Genomic DNA, 20,000 nt, shown 5'->3' with positions numbered 1-20,000 from the left:
CAGCGTTGATGGAGGAACAATTCCAGCGTTTTTTGCTGAATTGCTCCTGGCAGGTTTCAAAAGCCAGCAGCGAGGCGTGAACTACTGTATCCATGAGATCCAAATGTTGTTTACAGAGTTTTACTTGTTTGGGAACTAATCCGATGCTCTTTGAACAATTTTGTGATTGTGTCCATTGTCTGTGAGTGAGGCGATAGAGGGCGCTGTAAACAAGAAGAAAAAAAGGAGCATATAATTATTGAATTGTTTACGCGATTATTCATTCAGGCATTTATGATATCATGATTATTATATTTCATACTATTCATATCAAGAACTGGAAAATATATTTGCATATGTGTATTTATACACCTACGTATGTATGTATGCATTTATGCACGTATATTTAAAAGTACATACATATGTATGTATGTATGTCTATGTATGTGTGTGTATGTGTATGTATGAATGTATGTATGTATTTATCTAGCTATCTATATGATATATCTTTAAAAAATACACACATATTAGGAGTGGCTGTGTGGTAAGTAGCTTGCTTACAAACCACATGGTCCCGGGTTCAGTCCCACTGCGTGGCATCTTGGGCAAGTGCCTTCTACTATAGCCTCGGGCCGACCAATGCCTTGTGAGTGGATTTGGTAGACGGAAACTGAAAGAAGCCTGTCGTATATATGTATATATATATATGTATGTGTGTATGTGTTTGTATGTCTGTGTTTGTCCCCCGAACATCGCTTGACAACCGATGCTGGTGTGTTTACGTCCCCGTAACTTAGCGGTTCGGCAAAAGAGACCGAAAGAATAAGTACTAGGCTTCCAAAGAATAAGTCCTGGGGTCGATTTGCTCGACTAAAGGCGGTGCTCCAGCATGGCCACAGTCAAAAGACTGAAACAAGTAAAAGAGTAAAAGAGTATATACATATGCAATAAGACCTCCATAAATTAGGGCCTCCTAAACGAGTAACACCCTTATCAAAATTAAAATCCCTATGAAGGAATGTCAATGTATGGTGTAATACATACACAACAGATCACCATATACCCCAGAAACCATGACCCCCCCACCCCAACCCACATGAGGACGAGCATTTTAATGGACAACTTAGAACCACACGACAGGATACAAACGGTCAACAAGTACATCAAATGTGTACGTCCATCATCAGCTACCTGATGTATAATATTATGGTTTCGACACGTGGACAGTACCATTCTATCCGACGTTGTCAACAGCGTTAACAACATTAACGCTGACTGTGAATTAATATACAAGAAGCTGGAGCGAACCGTACGCACAATATGTCCAAGCATCTACACCTGCTTATTGTTAAAAGTACAAGCGATATATCTCATCATTTCATACCTAAAGCTACGAAACACTGAAATTAAAAATGTAACTTAGAAAACGGAGGCGTATCATCAAAATGGACTTTCCTACTCCAAGAACTTAAAAGATAGGACATTAACATGAACTAGCCCACTAAACGTATTGGGCAAAACTTATTAAATCTATTGGAAACGTATGTTGCCAATGCATAAAATGAAAATAATGATAACCTAAGGAATGACCGATCAAGACCTGGAAACATAGATTAATAAAACAAGCTAAACCAATAGACATTGTTACCTAACGATCTATGAAATACTTAAAAGCCAAAAACATAACGAAAGCGAATCAAACCTAAACTTGTGCAATAACGTAACGCTTTAACTATCACACTTCAAACATATAAAAACAACGGGACGAGGAAATAAACCAGCATAGAGCAATTTTTATTGAATATAAACTGGAATTATAGGAAAAGGAAATATTTTTTTAATAAATATTTCCAACTAAAAGTCATCTAAATAATATAAAACCGACTAATACAATTAAACCTTAATGAAAATACTCACCACAATGCATGAAGACATAATTAAGACTAATTCCCTTTAACTACCACAAATATATATCATATACATGTGTATGCATATTATAATGGGGAATATATATATATATAATATGTATGTATACACACACAACACACACACACACACACACACACACACACACACACACACACACACATATATATAATCACCTTATTTTGGAATTGTATGGATAATGCCATACTTAATTCTGCGTTCAGTTCGTAAACAGGTGAATAAATACATCTGTGTGTATGTGAATATGTGAGTGGGTAGACGTGTGTATGTGTGTGTGTGTGTGAGTGTGTGTGTGTGTGTGTGTGTGTGTGTGTGTGTGTGTGTCCGCAGCATGTGCACATGCCTGTATATAATTTTCTTGGAGCTAAATTTGGAAAATGCGTAATTAAGTAGAAACCTTCCCTTATAGGCAACACACACACACATATATATATGTACACTCGTACATATATATATATCTATATGCATCCACACAGGCGTGAATATATGCATCCACACAGGCGTGAATATATGCATTTGTGATTAATACCACGTGACATACCTTTGGTTGATGCCTGTGTGCATAGAGGGGTATTTTGTTAGTGGGTGTATATAGACATGGTCGCGGAAAATAAATTAGGAATGCACATGCACACACATGACTTTGTATATACATATATATATATATATATATATATATATATATATATATATATATATATATATATATACATATATGTATACACACACATACAAACACACACACACACATATATGTACACGTCCACATGTTCGTTGCTTTCTTTTTTTTCGTTTTTTATTTCTTTATTTGAATTGTTTATTTGAATAGGAATAGACTATATATATATATATATATAAATATATATATATATATATATATATATATATATATATATCCATCCACATACATACATACATACATACATACATATGCGTGTGTGTGTGTGTGTGTGTCTACGCACAATCACAAACATACCTATTTATATCTTAGCTTACAGGTGTATGCTGTGTGTTTGCATGTATGTATGTATGTCTTTCTCACCCCCTCGTTCTGTATGTACACATACATATTTATATATATATATATATATATATATATATATATATATATATATATATATATATATACATGCATGTATATATATACACGTACATACATACATACATACACACACACACACACACGTTTAGCTCAGCTGTCAGTTTGCTTCACCCTGTCCTTTTCTCGGTGCTCTAAATTTAAATTTCGCCGGACTCAACTCTACCCTTTATTTTTCAGGGTCGATTTTTTCCCCTCCCCCCTGTTGGTGTTCATTCTTCTTTCCCACCCACTTCTCTCTCTTCCCCATCCCCGTCTCTTTCTCCCCCCTACTTCTCTCTCTCCCTTTGGCATAAATCCGTTCTGCTCAGGTCTGTAATGCTAGATTAAAAATTATGCCATGACGTGCCAGTATCACAGCGTCACGGAGTTCAGCACCCAATACAAAGCAAAGCCTACCAATATTCTTACATTATCTATCTATTGGTCTGTCTAGCCATCTATCCGTACATCCGTCTGTCTGTCTGCCTGTCACTCTGCCTGTCTATCTATCTATCTATCTATCTATCTATCTATCTATCTATCTATCTATCTATCTCCCTATCTATCTACCTACTTATCTATCTCTCTATTTGTCTATCTATCTATCTATCTATCTATCTATCTATCTGTGTGTATGTATATATATATTTATATATGTCAGTGTATATCTATACAAGCACACATACATACAGGTGCAGACACATGCACACACACACGCACACAAACACATAGATAGATAGATAGATAGATAGATAGATATACACACCTATATATATCTATAAGTATTGCTATCTGTTTACCTGTCTATATGTTTCTCTGTCTCTCTATCTCTCTCTTTCCCCACCCTCTCTCTCTCTCGTGCATATATATATATATATATATATATATCTTTTAGTTGATTCAGTCTTTTGACTGTGGCCATGCTGGAGCACCGCTTTTAGTCGAGCAAGTCGACCCCAGGACTTATTCTTTGTAAGTCTAGTACTTATTCTATCGGTCTCTTTTGCCGAACCACTAGGCTACTGGGACGTAAACACACCAGCATCGGTTGTCAAGCAATGTTGGGGGTGGGGACAAAGACACACAAACATATACACACACATACACATATATATATACATATATACGACAGGCTTCTTTCAGTTTCCGCCTACCAAATCCACTCACAAGACTTTGGTCGGCCCGAGTCTATAGCAGAAGACACTTACCCAAAGTGCCACGCAGTGGGACTGAACCCGGAACCATGTGGTTCATAAGCAAGCTACTTACCACGCAGCCATATGTATGTGTCTGTGTGTGTGGGCGTATGTGGTTTAATGTTCTGGTGAATGTACGACGGCGTGTCAGAATAGTTTATCTGTATAAACATATTGATTTCAACACCACACACATACACACACACCATAATCTAGTCATGTACAGATGCACATATGAACGAGTATATATACAAGTGTGTGAAAAGCCGGTGTGTTTATGTTAAATGTTTCAGCAATTATATCACTCGGGATGTAGGTATAAGTATAGCGTGTGTGTGTGTGTGTGTGTGTGTGTGTGTGTGTGTGTGTGTTTAAGTATACACATCGTTAAATAACAAAATAACCAATTCTCGAGGGTGAATATGTTTATGTAATGTACATGCATATATATATATATATATATATATATATATATATATATATATACACATTATAATATATCTATACATATATATATATATAGTATATAACATATATATATTATTATTACTAGCCTCTGTATTTTTACCATATATATACACCCGTAATTTGATATGTATACATGCATACACACGGACATATATATATTTATTATATATACACACAATGTATGTATTTGCTTATGTAATATGTAACTTCGTTCGTGTATCTATATATCTAAATTTATCTCTCCATGTACCTCCCAATCCATCTATGTATGTATATATGTATGTATATATGTATGTATATATGTATGTATATATGTATGTATATATGTATGTATATGTGTATGTATGTATGTTTGCGTCTATCCATCCACCTATTTATCTATCTATCTATGACTGTGTTGTAGGAAGTTTGCTTCTGAACCGCATGCCCCCCATACTTTTGCCGAACCACTAGGTTACGAAGACGTAAACAAACTAGCATCGGATATCAAGCACATTGAGAGTGATAAACAACACACGCGCACACACACGCATGCTCGCCCGCACACATACACATACACACACACTACGGTCTTCCACGCAGTTTCCTCTAGGAAATTCACTGAGAAGGTATCAGTAGTCGCACTAGGGCTAGAGTAGAAGGCACTTAACCCGAAGTACTGCGCCGCGGGACTGAACCCGCGCTGAGAAATAATGTCTGGAACTGATTTGTGAAACTAAAATGGTTAAGAATGATGTCGCGACGTATCTGTGGTATGCTGTAAAGAATAACTTGTCCAGTCATTGCCTGGAGATCTGTCTTATTCGACCAAGACTGGCGAGATCCCCCTCCCCGCTTCGTTCTCTATTTTTAAACGTCCGCCAGAAAATGCTATGTTGATTGGACTAAACGAACTCAGTCCCCTTCAGATAATAGCCATATTAAAAACATGATTGCGCCATGCAGTCGGCGCCAGTCTTAAAGCCTCTTTACAAAGTCCTCACACTCAGATCCAACGATACATTTTTTTAAAAACAGACGAAAGTTGCTGCTTTCGAGGCTGGAATGCTGGAAACGTCGCCAATTTCTATATTTTTTAAATGTAGTAGCGTAAACAAACAAAGCAATAATTAACTTCATCTAATATTGATATAGCGCTGTATTGCCGTATGTTTTCATTAGAATAACCACATGATTACAACTGTTCCTTATATTGATAAACTAGGTGAGACGAAGAACATATTATGCAGTGTGTATACATACATATACATATCTACATATATATACGAGGGGTTGCTGAGAAGTTCCTGGCTCTGGGTAAAAGAAAATACAGGAGGATCAGTTAATTATGATTCTATTCAACCTATTCCCTTCTCAGGTTCACACTCTTATTGCAGCGGTTCTTCAGTTTTTCTAAGCCCTGTAAAAGAGCTCGGTAGGTTGGGTCTCCAACCAGACCTGTCACGATACTTCCTAAGCTACGAACTCATCAGGGCCCCCTCGTATAAATTACCTCTATTGTGATTGAATATTCTTATATACAGATATATATATATATATAAGTGGAACAAAAATGCAATAGGGAATATTAAAACATTCGGACAGATAGACGATACAAAAGCGGACAAGAGAAACAACAATTAAAAAGATAGGCTTTCCTTTCTTCAGTCAAGTACCAGAAGTCATGACTATTTCGGGCAGTTACACTTGAGGTGGTTCGATCTGGTTACCCCCCCAAAATGTCTAGTTATATTCTGTTTAGAACTCAGTAGAGTACAGTATAAAGCTCGCCCGCCTTCAGATTTCACCCTGTGCTATCCAGTATTATACGTACGTCAAGGTTTACGTTTGTGCTTCTGTCGTGTGTGAATTGATAATTGAAAAAAATTAGAGTCAACAAGGAGGAGTACGGCTGGACTGATATCGTTCATCTACTACTCTATGCTGGAGTTGACTCTGTGGCCCCAAGTCGTAAAAATCCTTGGAAAATTTGGACCTCTCAAGAAATAAACGAAAAGGGAATTTAGCTGTGTGGATTTTTTTTGTGTGTGTGTTTTTATCTGGTTAAATGTATCCTTGCAGATGGCATTGCACCATTGGTCAACACGACTTCAGGTCAAGTCACTCGAAAAATATAGTTATAGAAGGGGTTATCATGGTTGGAACAACTATAATCATGAGTCAACTCAGAGCTGACCTTAGGATTGTTCTGACCTGACGGTTATGGCGCCGCCGCCGCCACCACCGCCGCCGCCGCCGCCACCGCCACCGACGCCGACGCCGCCACCGACGCCACCGACGCCGCAGCAGCACTATCATATTAAGTTAACAATATTGTAGTCTCAAAAATAGTAGAAAATAAGATAGTATAGGAAGACGGCAGGAAGTCACGTGTAGGCTAAAATTGTCACGTGTAGGCTAAGAATGTCGCGTGTTGGCTTAGAATGTCACGGCGTCCTTATTCAAGTCATAGAGTGTCAACAGCGATAATATTATATCCTTTATCTGATTAAAACTGACTCAGCTAATATTGAGTAAGAATGAATAAAGTTAACACCGACACGGTAGGGTAACATAAAGGTAGGGTTTAATATGACCGCAGGTGCTGAGATGATTGCAGGTGTTAAAATAATCATAGTAGGGCAACAGATACTCACAGGTACTAATCAGACAATTAGACATGTTAGCATTAGCACAGGGGATAGAATAAGGACAGGCGTTAAGATAATAGCAGTAGTGCAATACAATCACAGGTGCTAATCACAGATAATCACAAATGTTAGCATAACGACAGGTGATAACATAATGAAAAGTATTAAAGATAATCGCAGGTGTTAAGCAAATTGGAAATAGCAACGAAATCACAGTGTTATAATAATCACTGGTACCAACATAAGGACAGGTGTTTATATAATCGCAGGTACCAACTTAATTACAGGTGTTAAGATGATCACAGACGTTAAGATAACTAAACTTAACATAATCGCAGGTGTCAATTTACTTACAGGAATTAAAATAATCCCTGGTGTTAACCAGTATTAACATAATCGCAGGTACCAGCTTAATTACAGGTGTTAAGATAATCACAGGTGTTAACATAGCTAGTGTTACCTTAATAGCAGGTATCCAAATAACCACAGTTGTTAGTGTCATCACAAGTGATACCGTAATCACAAGTGTTAAGATAATCCAAAGTCTTAACAAAGTCAGTGTTAACACGACCACAGGTATAAATATAATTACAGGTGTTAATATTATCGCTAGTGTTAAGACGGCGAGCTGGCAGAAACGTTAGCACACTGGACAAAATGCTTAGCGGTAAACATTGCGGTCGTCTTTACGTTCTGAGTTCAAATTCCACCGATGTCGACTTTGCCTTTCAACCTTTCGGGGTCGATAAAATAAGTACCTGTTGAACACTGCGGTTGATATAATCGATTTACTCCCTCCTACGAAAACGCTGGTCATATGTTTGTGTGTCTGTGTTTTTCTCCCTACCAATCACATGACAACCGATGTTGGTGTGTTTACCTCCCCGTAACATTAGCGGTTCGGCAAAAGTAACCAATAGATTAAATATTAGGCTTGCAAAGAATAAATCCCGGGGTCGATTTGTTTGACTAAGGGCGGTGCTTCAATATGGCCGCAGTCAAATAACTGAAACAAGTACAAGAAAAAGAATATGTAAGTATGTATATATATATATATATATATATACACACACACATATATATAGGAGGGAGAATGTACGAAAAAAAAACAACAACAGACGAGGACAGGTGGTGTAAACAACAAAAGGATGTATTAGTTTGACGCTCGGGAATACAGAAAGTCTTTAACGTTTCGAGCTACGCTCTTCAACAGAAAGAATACGGAGAAAACAAGGAGAAAAAAAATTGAATGGTGTTTGGTCAACGATCTAACATATATATATATATATATATATATATATATACATACACCCCACCACCGCACATATACCGCACGATGCGGTGCGACAGACACAGATATCGAACCCGGAACCACTTGACTGCATCTAAGCGAACGTCTTGACCAGACAAGCTTGCCTATTCTTAGTTGCACGTGTGCGTATGTATATATGTGTATATACAAGCGTGTTGTTACTGTGGTTGTCGGTGATAGTAGCGTTTTTTTTTATGATTGTGCGTTCCCTAGAGTGAAACAAACCGGCGTACGTACAACATTACCAAATGTTCGTCATACTATTGCGGTTGTTGTAGTATTCTCAATTAGAGCTTGCTGTCACAGTCACCTTCTATTATTTTGTTCTTTTCTTCTCTTTTGACAAATACAGTTTATTACTTTCAATTAGTTGCACAGTTCTGGCTGTAATAACTATAGTTTACCTGACACGCTCGTCAATGTTTCACTCTGACATCTAAACTAACGTTGCGTAAAAAGATAAAATAATAATAATAATATTGATAATAATAATAAACGAAATGTCCTACCCCACTTCACTCCATATATTTTACTCTCCTCGGGCCTCTCTCTCTCTCTCTCCTCCTCCCTCTGCTCGGTGCCGCCTCTACCCTTAAATTCCTCCCTCCGCTCCCCCTCCGCTTGCCCGCCCCTGACAGCTATAATTACAAACAATCTACACTATTTAATTCTGATGGTTCAAATACTGTTTTTACTCTGACCACACAGCTGATGTCATTCACGACGGGGACGGAGCCGGCAGAAACGGCGGCAGGGGCGGGAGATGTTGGGGAGAGGGGGAGAGAGAGAGAGAGAGAGAATGAGAGAGAAAGATAGAGACAGGGAAAATTAGAAAGGGGTTATACATATATACAAACACACACATACACCTATACGCATATATATATATATATATATATATATATATATATATATATATATATATATATATATATACATACACACACCTACAGACATATCTATATATTTATATACATACGCGCATATGTGTGTGTGTGTGCGCGTACGTATGTAAATATATATATATATATATATATATATATATATATATATATATATATATATACACACATGTACAATAGATAAGTATGCTGCGTGAGTGACAGAGATCTCGGACTGACAAAGAGAGAAAGAGAGAGAGAGAGAGAAAAAGCGAAAGAGAAAGGGAGAGAGAGAAAGAAAGAACACCGCTCCTTTTTGTCGCTCGGCTAATAGAGTTCCCAAATCTACGTTGACAGTTCCACACAAACAGCGCATTGTTTCCGTTACAGCTCAACTAACTCCGTACCAGATTCCACCCCCGTTTCAACGAGCCTCTGTGTATATGTGTGTGTGTGTGTGTGTGTGTGTGTGTGTGTGTGTGTGTGTGTGTGTGTGTGTGTGTGTGTGTGTGTGTGTGTGTGTGTGTGTGTTGGAGTCTATCAGTGTCTGTCATAAACCATAAAATACTGACTCTAAAACATTCACGTCTTTCTCATGGGAGATAATAATAATAATAATAATAATAATAATAATAATAATAATAATAATGATAATAATAATAATAATATAATGATTCTTTTTTTTTATTAACCACAAAGGGTTTACATTAAGAAAAACGTTAAGGACAGTACAGGTCGAAACAAAGAATGTGTGTGTGTGTGTGTGTGTGTGTGTGTGATATTCTGAGGGTTTTGCGTTTAAATAAAGAAAACAACCCAAATTCTTCAATAGGGAGGAGATGTGCGAGGGCTGGTCCTGGAAAAACCCAATAATGATAATAACAACAACAAGAATATCTAGATTTGGCTATTTCAACAAGTGTCTGCACTGTTTATATATATATATATATATTTATATATATTTTTGGGACAATATTGTGCTGATGAACGAAGTCTAGATTCATTCTAGTAATCGCGAGATCGGTCGATACGCAATTAAGTCTATTTTAAAAGAAAGTTGGTCATCTTCTGTTGGTTGTTTTTTCCTCGCATAGGTACTAAATGTGGTTATTTTTTGAGAAGTCCACTGTGTGGCGTTATTATTTTTCTATAATAATGCCCTTTATATAAATATATATATATATATATATATATATATATATATATATATATAGATAGATAGATAGATAGATAGATAGATAGATAGATAGATAGATAGATAGATAGATAGATAGATAGATATGCGTGTGTGTATGTGTGCCAATGTATATGTACGTAATATACAAACATATATACATCTACATTAACATTTGACGGATATTTGTCCTCATCTTGTTTGTTGTTAACACAACATTTCGGCTGATATACCTTCCAGCCTTCTTCAGGTGTCTTGCGGAAATTTCGAACCTGGGTTCTCATTCCTAAGGTATTTTTCGATGTTGTTGTTGTTATCATTATTATTATTATACATCTATATTATATTTTAAAATAGCACCTATGTGTCCGCTATGTGTGTGTGAACAATGTAAAAATGATACACAGATACAGTATAAATTATACACACAAATATATGTATGTGTATATATGTATATATATATATATATATATATATGTTTATATATGAATATATATATATATATGTGTGTGTATGTATATATAAATGTGTGTGTATGCATGTATGCATGCATGTTTGTATATGTGGTGTAATAAATACGTTTGAGGCTAATATAAACAATTTACATAAATGATATAAATTATCTGTAATAACAGAATTCTCAACGGCGGTGAGCTGGTAGAATCGCTAGCACGCCAGGTAAAACGCTTAGCGGGATTCCGTCCAACTCCCCCCCCCCCCGGCGCCCCTTTCTGATGTCAAATTCCGCTGAGGAGGATTCTTGCCTTTCATCCTTTCGTGGTCGATAAAATAAAGCATCAGTTGAAACTGATATCGATGTATTCGACTTAACCATTCCGCCAGAATTATTGACCGTTTGCCAAAATTTGGAACCAATATATTTATTCTTTTACTTGTTTTTAGTTATTTGACTGCGGTCATGCTGGAGCACCGCCTTTTAATCGAACATATCGACCCCGGGACTTATTCTTTGTAAGCCTAGTACTTATTCAATCGGTCGCTTTTGCCGTACCGCCAAGTTACAGGGACATAAACATACCAACATCGGTTGTTAAGTGATGGTAGGGGACAAACACAGACACACATAAATACACACATACACACACTGGGGTCGATGTAATCGACTTAATCCCTTTGTCTGTCCTTGTTTGTCCCCTCTATGTTTAGCCCCTTGTGGGCAATAAAGAAATAGGAAACTGAAAGAAGCCCGTCGTATATATATATATATATATATATATATATATATATATATATATACATATGTATGTATATATATATATATATATATATATATATATATATATATATATATATATATATATATATATTGTAAGTGCACACACACACAGAGTCACACACACGCATCGATACAAAATGTCGGCCATTAAAGGCGACCTTCCTGCAGAGTAACTCATAACAGAGTTGATTAATTATCATAAATCTGTATATTTCCCATCAAACGTCTTTTGTATATAATTTATAAGCTTTGAAGCAGGAGTGAATGGGCGGAGGTGCGGGCTGAGGTAAGGATTGGGAGGGAGATAGAAAGGAACAGCAGTACTATAAGGAAGACGAGAGAGAGAGAGAGAGAGGTGCTAGTTAAATTCCATTTATTTCGTTATTGATACGATTTGTATTGTGTATGTTCGTTCGTTCGTTTGTTTGTTTGTCTGTGTGTTGGTTTATAGTGACTTTGGTTTATAACTTTATAATAACGTCTACACCTTCCATGGCGGAGCACTGGAAGCAAATGGAACGAGAAGAAACGCACATACAGTAATCCCTCGACTATCGCGGGCGTTACCTTCCAAAACCGTCCCGCGATAGGTGAAAATCCACGAAATAGAAACAGTACTGTACTGTATTCGTTTATTTGATTTAGTCATTTGACTGCGGCCATGCTGGAGCACCGCCTTTAGTCGAAGAAATCGACCCCAGGACTTATTCTTTGTGAGCCTAGTACTTAACGGTTCGGCAAAAGCGACCGATAGGTTAAGTTTTGGGGACGTGAACACACACACTCACACACAAATTTCACAAAGCACCTGATGAAGGTTGGAAGGTATATAAGCCGAAACGTTAACAACAAACAAGATGAGGACACATATCCGTCAATTGTAAATAATGTCTTAAATATAGAACTGTAAAATCTGCGATGTATTGAGCGTACGATAGGTGGACTGCGATATGGCGACGGATTACGGTACACACACACACACACACACACACACACACACATATATATATATATAAACAAATAGTAAATGAGTATATGCATATATACGTACAGGTATGTGCATACCGACATCCACCTGTATGTATAGGTGCATATCTGGGTACAGGACATTGCAAACAAAACGTAGACGAGAAAACACACAAGCCACATAGAGAACATTCTTCTTCATCAGCTACCCCCGTTTTAACACCGGCGTTTCGAAGAGCTGGGCAGGACGCATCGCTAAAACGGCTCTTCCCATGGACCGCAAATTAAATTTGTATACACAAATTAAACCTTGCCATGGAGGAATGTAGTGGCGGACATATATATATATATATATATATATATATATATAGGGGGTACAAAATTCCTTTAAGTACTTAGGGCCTCTATAGGAATCCGGCTCTGGAAACAGATTATTCCTACGCTGGAACTCCGAGTATCATTGATAACCTGGTATTCAGTACCTTCGCTGGTAATCTATTGAACCCTGAAAGATTGAACAGAAAAGTCGACCTCGGTAGCGTTTGATCTCAAAAGGAATCAATACCTGTGACAACCAAGTAACATCAATCGACGTTCGATCTGTCTTTTTACCAATTCTGCCATCCGCCCTCCTCAATCAGGGAAGTTCTATGTGATTCTATCGACTTGCTTGAAATAGTAACCAAATCTCCTTCAATTCATAAAGAAGGACATATTCGTATTGTGTGGTTTTTTGGTGCAATGGGTCTTGGAAAAGGGTTTGCTGGGTCGATAAGAGGTTTGTCATGTTTGGGTCACAAAAGTGGATTGGGATTGGACGAGGGTTAAACAATTGCAACTACGTAAACAGTATCAGAAACAGAGAGAACTTCTGTGTGTTCCTGTAATCTGCTAGAAATAGAAGCAATCAAATCTCCTGTTCACCCTCTCTCTCTCGATATATACATATATATATATATATATATATACATATATATATATATATATATATATATATATATATATATATATATATATATATATAGTTCAAAACTTACTGTGTAAAGATAAAGATAACGCGTGCGTTCGATCGTGTGATACAAACAATATATGAGTAATATATATATATATATATATATATATATATATATATATATATAAGGAAGGAAAGGCGAAGATTGGACAACTTGTCTGATTGTCTTGAACGTCTTTGATTATTAATTTTCTCGTTTAGGTCCGGGCTTGGGCTACACTCCTCTAACCACGACCACCACCACGACCAACAACAACAACAATAACAAAAACAACAACAACAACAACGTGATCCGCGATAATGAAGCTTCTTAATTTTAATGTTATCAGAGTCAGAAAATAGAGGAATGAGTAGTAGTAGTAGTAGTAGTAGTAGTAGTAGTGGTGGTGACGGTGGGGGCGGTGGGGGTGATGCGGTAGACTGTGAGGGAGAAAGACACCTGCCAGGTGTGTAATGATAGGGAGGAGGGTGAGGAGGAGGAGGGAACGGGTAGTGGGTAGAGGATAGCTAGGAGAGAAGGAGGGAAGCTAGGAGAGGGATGGGGGATCATCGGGTTGGAGGAGGACGGGTAATGGTGGTGGTGGTGGAGGTGGTGGTGGAGGTAGAGGTGGGGTGATTGGGAGGTGTTGATGTGTGAAAATGGGATGGTGATGGGGAAGAAATGTGTGTGTGTGTGGCGTTATGGTGAGTGTATGTGCTTGTGTGTGTGTGTATATTTATATATATATATATATATATATATATATATATATATGTGTGTGTGGGTGTGTGTGTGTGTGTGTGCGGGTATCTAAGTGTATGTGTTCGTGACGTTATGCGTGTGTACCTGCGTGTGTGATAGTGGTGGTGGAGGCTGCTGTGTAAATATGTATGATGGAACTGTAGAGCTGATGGTCTTAGGGTGAACGTATATATATATATATATATATATATATATATATAAACTAGAGAGAGAGAGAGAGAGAGACAGACAGATAAATAGATAGACATACATAGAGGGATAGACAGGTGTTAGATAGATAGATAGATAGAAAGAGAGACAGATAGATAAATAGATAGATCGACAGATAGACAGATAGATCGATGGATAGATAGATAGACCTGTGTATGAGTTGTGTGTATGTGGATACACTGGAGCGTATAGCATGTACTACAGCTACTACCAGCACCAGTGCTGCTGCTGTTACTACTACTACTACTACTACTACCACCACAACTGTTGCTACCACCAGTACAGTACTGCCACTTCGACTACAACCACCACCACCACCACCACCACCACCATCACCTGTACAATACCAACAAGTCCTGCGATCTAATTTATGTAACGTCAGTGCTAAGAATAATATATAAATTACTTGGTTGAATTTTCATCAAAGTATCGCCTACCGCACCCCACACTCCTTTCATCCCCACCCCCGCCCATAGTCCTCCCCCTTTCTCGACCCCTTACGCACCCCTCCCTCACCGGTCGAGTGGGGGGCGGCGGGCAGAGTAAATAGGGGCGATCCATATGCCAAGCATGTTACCCCATCAATCTCGACCTACAGTTATAGGTTTATTTTACCTTTTTTTTTTAGGAGAGTTTGTTGTTATTTTGGGTGTGAAATAAGGGTGCTGTTGTTGTTGTTGTTGTTGTTGCCAGTGGTGGTGGTGGTGGTGGTGGGGCGGGGCGGTTCATTTGTCATTCGTTTCAAAAAATAAACAACAAAAAATAAAATTCTAAATTCCTTTTTTTTTTTCTTTTCCGCTTCTAAAACTTGTCTTCCTCTTCTTCATTGTAAATTCTTCACAAGAAAAGCAGTTTTCTCTATGTATGTATGGACGTGTGTATATGCGCAGGCGTGGCTTCCCCAACCACATCGTTTTGAGTTCAGTCCCGCTGTGTGGCACCCTGGGCAAGTGTCTTCCGGTATAATCTCGGGACGACCAAAGTGATATGAGCGGATTTGGTAGATGGAAACTGATAGAAGCCCGTCGTGTGTTCCTTTCTGTCGAAGAGCGTAGGCTCGAAATGTAAAAGACATTCTCACTTCCCGAGCGTTAAAGTAATACATCTGTCTACGTCTTTACACACCTGTCTACGTCTTTTGTTTTTTGTAAATTCTCACTATATATATATATATATATATATATATATGCGTGTGTGTGTGTGTGTGTGTGTGTGTGTATATGTGTCTTTGTGTATGTATTTGTCTCTCACCTCCGTTTTTGACAACCGGTGTTGTTGTGTTTACGTCCCCGTAACTTAGCGGTTACCAATAGAATATATACTAGGCATAGCGAAATAATAAGTAGCGGGGCCAATTCGTTCGACTAAAAATTCTCCACGGCGGTGCCCCAGCATGGCTGCAGTCTAATGGCTGAAACAAGATATACATATTTATATATATATAACTGCATTTGATCCTCTGTTCTTCGCACTGATTCAACTGATCGAATGCTTGTCAACTGATCGAATGCTTGTCAACTGATCGAATGCTTGACAACTGATCGAATGCTTGACAACTGATCGAATGCTTGTCAACTGATCGAATGCTTGTCAACTGATCGAATGCTTGTCAACTGATCGAATGCTTGTCAACTGATCGAATGCTTGACAACTGATCGAATGCTTGTCAACTGATCGAATGCTTGTCAACTGATCGAATGCTTGTCAACTGATCGAATGCTTGTCAACTGATCGAATGCTTGACAACTGATCGAATGCTTGTCAACTGATCGAATGCTTGTCAACTGATCGAATGCTTGTCAACTGATCGAATGCTTGTCAACTGATCGAATGCTTGTCAACTGATCGAATGCTTGACAACTGATCGAATGCTTGTTATGATTATTGATTAAATGTTAGCAACACCCAGACATCCCCATTTTTCTGGAAATCGCCATTTTACTTTTTTTTTCCGGTCTCATCTTAACCTCATTTTGACCTCATAATGTAATAACAACAACAACAACAAAATCAACAGCAACAACGAAAACCATCATATTAACAACGATGACGACGACGACGACAACAATAACAACATAAACAACAACAACAACAACGATATCAAAGTTTATTCTCCCATTGGGACACGAAAAAACACGCTGCGAATGAGAGGCGTCGACGGTCTACACGGACCGGTGCCAACATGGAGAATTCCCCATTAATTGAATTTATTAGATCTAAAACTTAATGGGACACCATAATTAATTTATTTTAGGTACAGAGCTTAATTAAGATTTATTTACATATCTCCTTGGTTTGGGGATTTTTTGTTCGTTTTATTTTTGTTTTGCTTTCACAAATTTTTTCATTCGAAATGTCATTGATTTCAATTTATTCCAATTCATCATCTCAGCTAACTAATTAATTAATAAGTCTAATTATAAAAAAAATTAGACACACACACACACACACACACACATACACATGTCGCCTGTTCATTCAACTAATGAGATTTAGATATATTATCAACTCTTTATTTGGACTTGCTAATTCGGATTAAGTATTTAAGGAAAAATGATTTTTCATATACAATGAATGAATTAAACGTTTTCAACACATGTCACAGAACAACTTCTAGTTGTTGATGTTGTTGTTGTTGTTGTTTTTTGGCGGTGTGCGCGTGCGTGTGTGAGTGGTAGGTGGGTGGGTGTAAATGAGGTTGAGAAAAGAAGGAATAACAACAAAAAAAACAAAAAAAAACAAAACAAAAACGCTTCTTACGTTACGGTTATTTAACCCCAAGTAAACTGACACTCGTTGAACAAAACTTGGATGAAGGGTCTTCGAACGGTGACCATACATGTGTATGTCTGTCTGTCTGTATGTGTATATATATATATATATATATATATATATATATGTACGTATGTATACATATATATGTGTGTGTGTGTGTGTGTGTGTATATATATATGCACACATATATACATATATGCATATATACACACGCACGCTCCCATGCATACACATGCACACGTTCGCATACTGTTCATATTCACGTGCGGTCCCCGACACACACTTTCTTGCTCTTACACACATGTACACGCGCACATACATACTTGCACACACACGCTTTTCCCAGGTCACTGTTGTTACCCTCGCCACCCATATATCCCACCACTTTTTCCTTACGGTAAATTCAACATAAGCAACCGTTAATCCAGACAAGATTTTTTTATCTCTGATTTTTTTCCTCTCTCCTCCATTTCTTGCTGTATAAGAGCGTAGGCTGGAAACATCAGAGACTCTTCTATTTTTCTGGAGTGTCAAACTGATACACTTTCACAATTTTGAACCAAATTAAAATATTCAGCTTGACCAGGCATTTGTATTTTTGTGATTCATCGTACTTTCTTAGAGACTCCCTCTATTCATCCAAGTCTGCACTTACATACACTCCATTATTTTATGAAATTATTTTAGTGGATTTCGCAAAACACACTTACCAGGTGACTCTTTACCGTTGCCAGCACGACTGATTTATTTCTGTACATATCTGCATGTGTTAGTCTAAAGTCGTATGTACACCGTACACATCCATATGTGTACGTGCGTGAGCCGTTTTATTTTGCTAGCAATAAAATATTTTCTTAGACAACGTGTGGTGTCACAATTACAGAAGATATGTTTTGTTGGAGAAATACATAATCAAAACGGAAAAAAAAAATAATAAACAAAACTAAAGGTTTGTTGTGGTTAGAGAGAAGACTGAGCATTGTCGTTAATTATGGTCATAAATATACAATAAATTTATACGAAACTAGTGGACCTACAAACAGAAACGCACGGACAAATATAGATATATGAATGATATATATATATATATATATGTAGATATATGTATATATATATATATATGTGTATGTATATATATATATATGTATATATGTATATATATGAGTGTGTGTGTGTGTGTGTGTATGTGTTTGTGAGTGTGTGTATGTAGGTGTGTGTGTGTGCATGTATTTAAATGTTTCATCGTATATTTCTAAAGTAGAGCACTGTCTGGATCATAAAATTTCACGGCTTCCATACAAGAGTTTCAAGCTGAGCTAGTCAACATTACGTCTTTATATATACATGTATACACACACACATATATATATATATATGCATATATATATATATACATATATATATACATAGACATACACACATATATATATGCATACATATGTACAAGTCTCTGCGTCTGCGTGCACATGTTTATGTGTGTGTGTGTGTATGGGTGTGTGAGAGTACGTTTGAGTGTGTATGTGTTTGCGTATGCATGTGTATGTGTACAAGTGTGTCGTGTGTGTGTGTGTACATATATCTGTGTGTGTGTGTGTGTGTGTGTGTAAGTAAACATTATCCCATTCAAGACATACCCCTTTCTTTACGCATGTTCTGATTAAACAAACGACTTGAAAAGACTGTTAACCATTTTTATGTTCAGTCGCTCGTACTTTCCTTCGACATGTCGGGTTAATGAGGAGAAGAAATGTAACAATATTTTATGTTGTTTTCCTACATATTTTAGTATTGCTTGTTTGAAAGGAATATGGTTTTAATACGTCTTAATGCCAATGCGTTAAGGGCGATTTTATAGCACTGTCTTGTAGGTATATAGTTAATCTTTTTGTGATAGACAGACGCGTGTATTTAACCTATATAACAAGACTTGTTGAGTCTGCAACTTCCATGTAAGCACTAAAATTCAATATGACATGCTCCTATACATTCAGACATAAACACACATACGCACGTGTGTATATGTGTCCTATATATATATATATATATATATATATATATATATTTATATTTATATATGTATGTTTATATATAAATGCATATATATATACATACACACATATATATGTATATATATACACATATATATACATGTATATATATATATATATATATATATATATATATATATATATATGCAGCCAGGCATCGCCATGTTATATTTAATCCCTCGCATTCACCCTGGAACGTATATCGATTTGATACCTATTTTATTAATCTATATTTGTTGAATCGTGAAGTTATACTTTTTGACACACAACACCGATTAAGGTTTTTGGGAACTTTACAGTTATTAACAAAAACTCCATCATGGACATAAGTATGCACAAGCA

The 20,000-nt window shown here is 37.1% G+C and overlaps 1 protein-coding gene across 1 annotated transcript in view; it reads right to left on the bottom strand.

Annotated features, from left to right (window-relative positions):
- LOC149130786 (protein Wnt-11b-2-like) overlaps positions 1 to 20,000 on the bottom strand; it is a 148,628-nt gene that overhangs the window by 63,304 nt on the left and 65,324 nt on the right. The window contains exon 2 of the mRNA XM_089343553.1: positions 1 to 203. This exon is cut by the window's left edge and continues 30 nt beyond it. Within this exon, the coding sequence (XP_089199679.1) occupies positions 1 to 203 (203 nt within the window). The remainder of the gene's footprint in view (positions 204 to 20,000) is intronic.

The sequence above is a fragment of the Octopus bimaculoides genome, chromosome 27 (assembly GCF_046866305.1).
Source record: "Octopus bimaculoides isolate indiv1 chromosome 27, ASM4686630v1, whole genome shotgun sequence".
In the NCBI taxonomy this organism is placed as follows: domain Eukaryota; kingdom Metazoa; phylum Mollusca; class Cephalopoda; order Octopoda; family Octopodidae; genus Octopus; species Octopus bimaculoides.
Note: the sequence above shows the minus strand (reverse complement) of the source record. Positions and strands in the feature narration are given on the sequence as shown.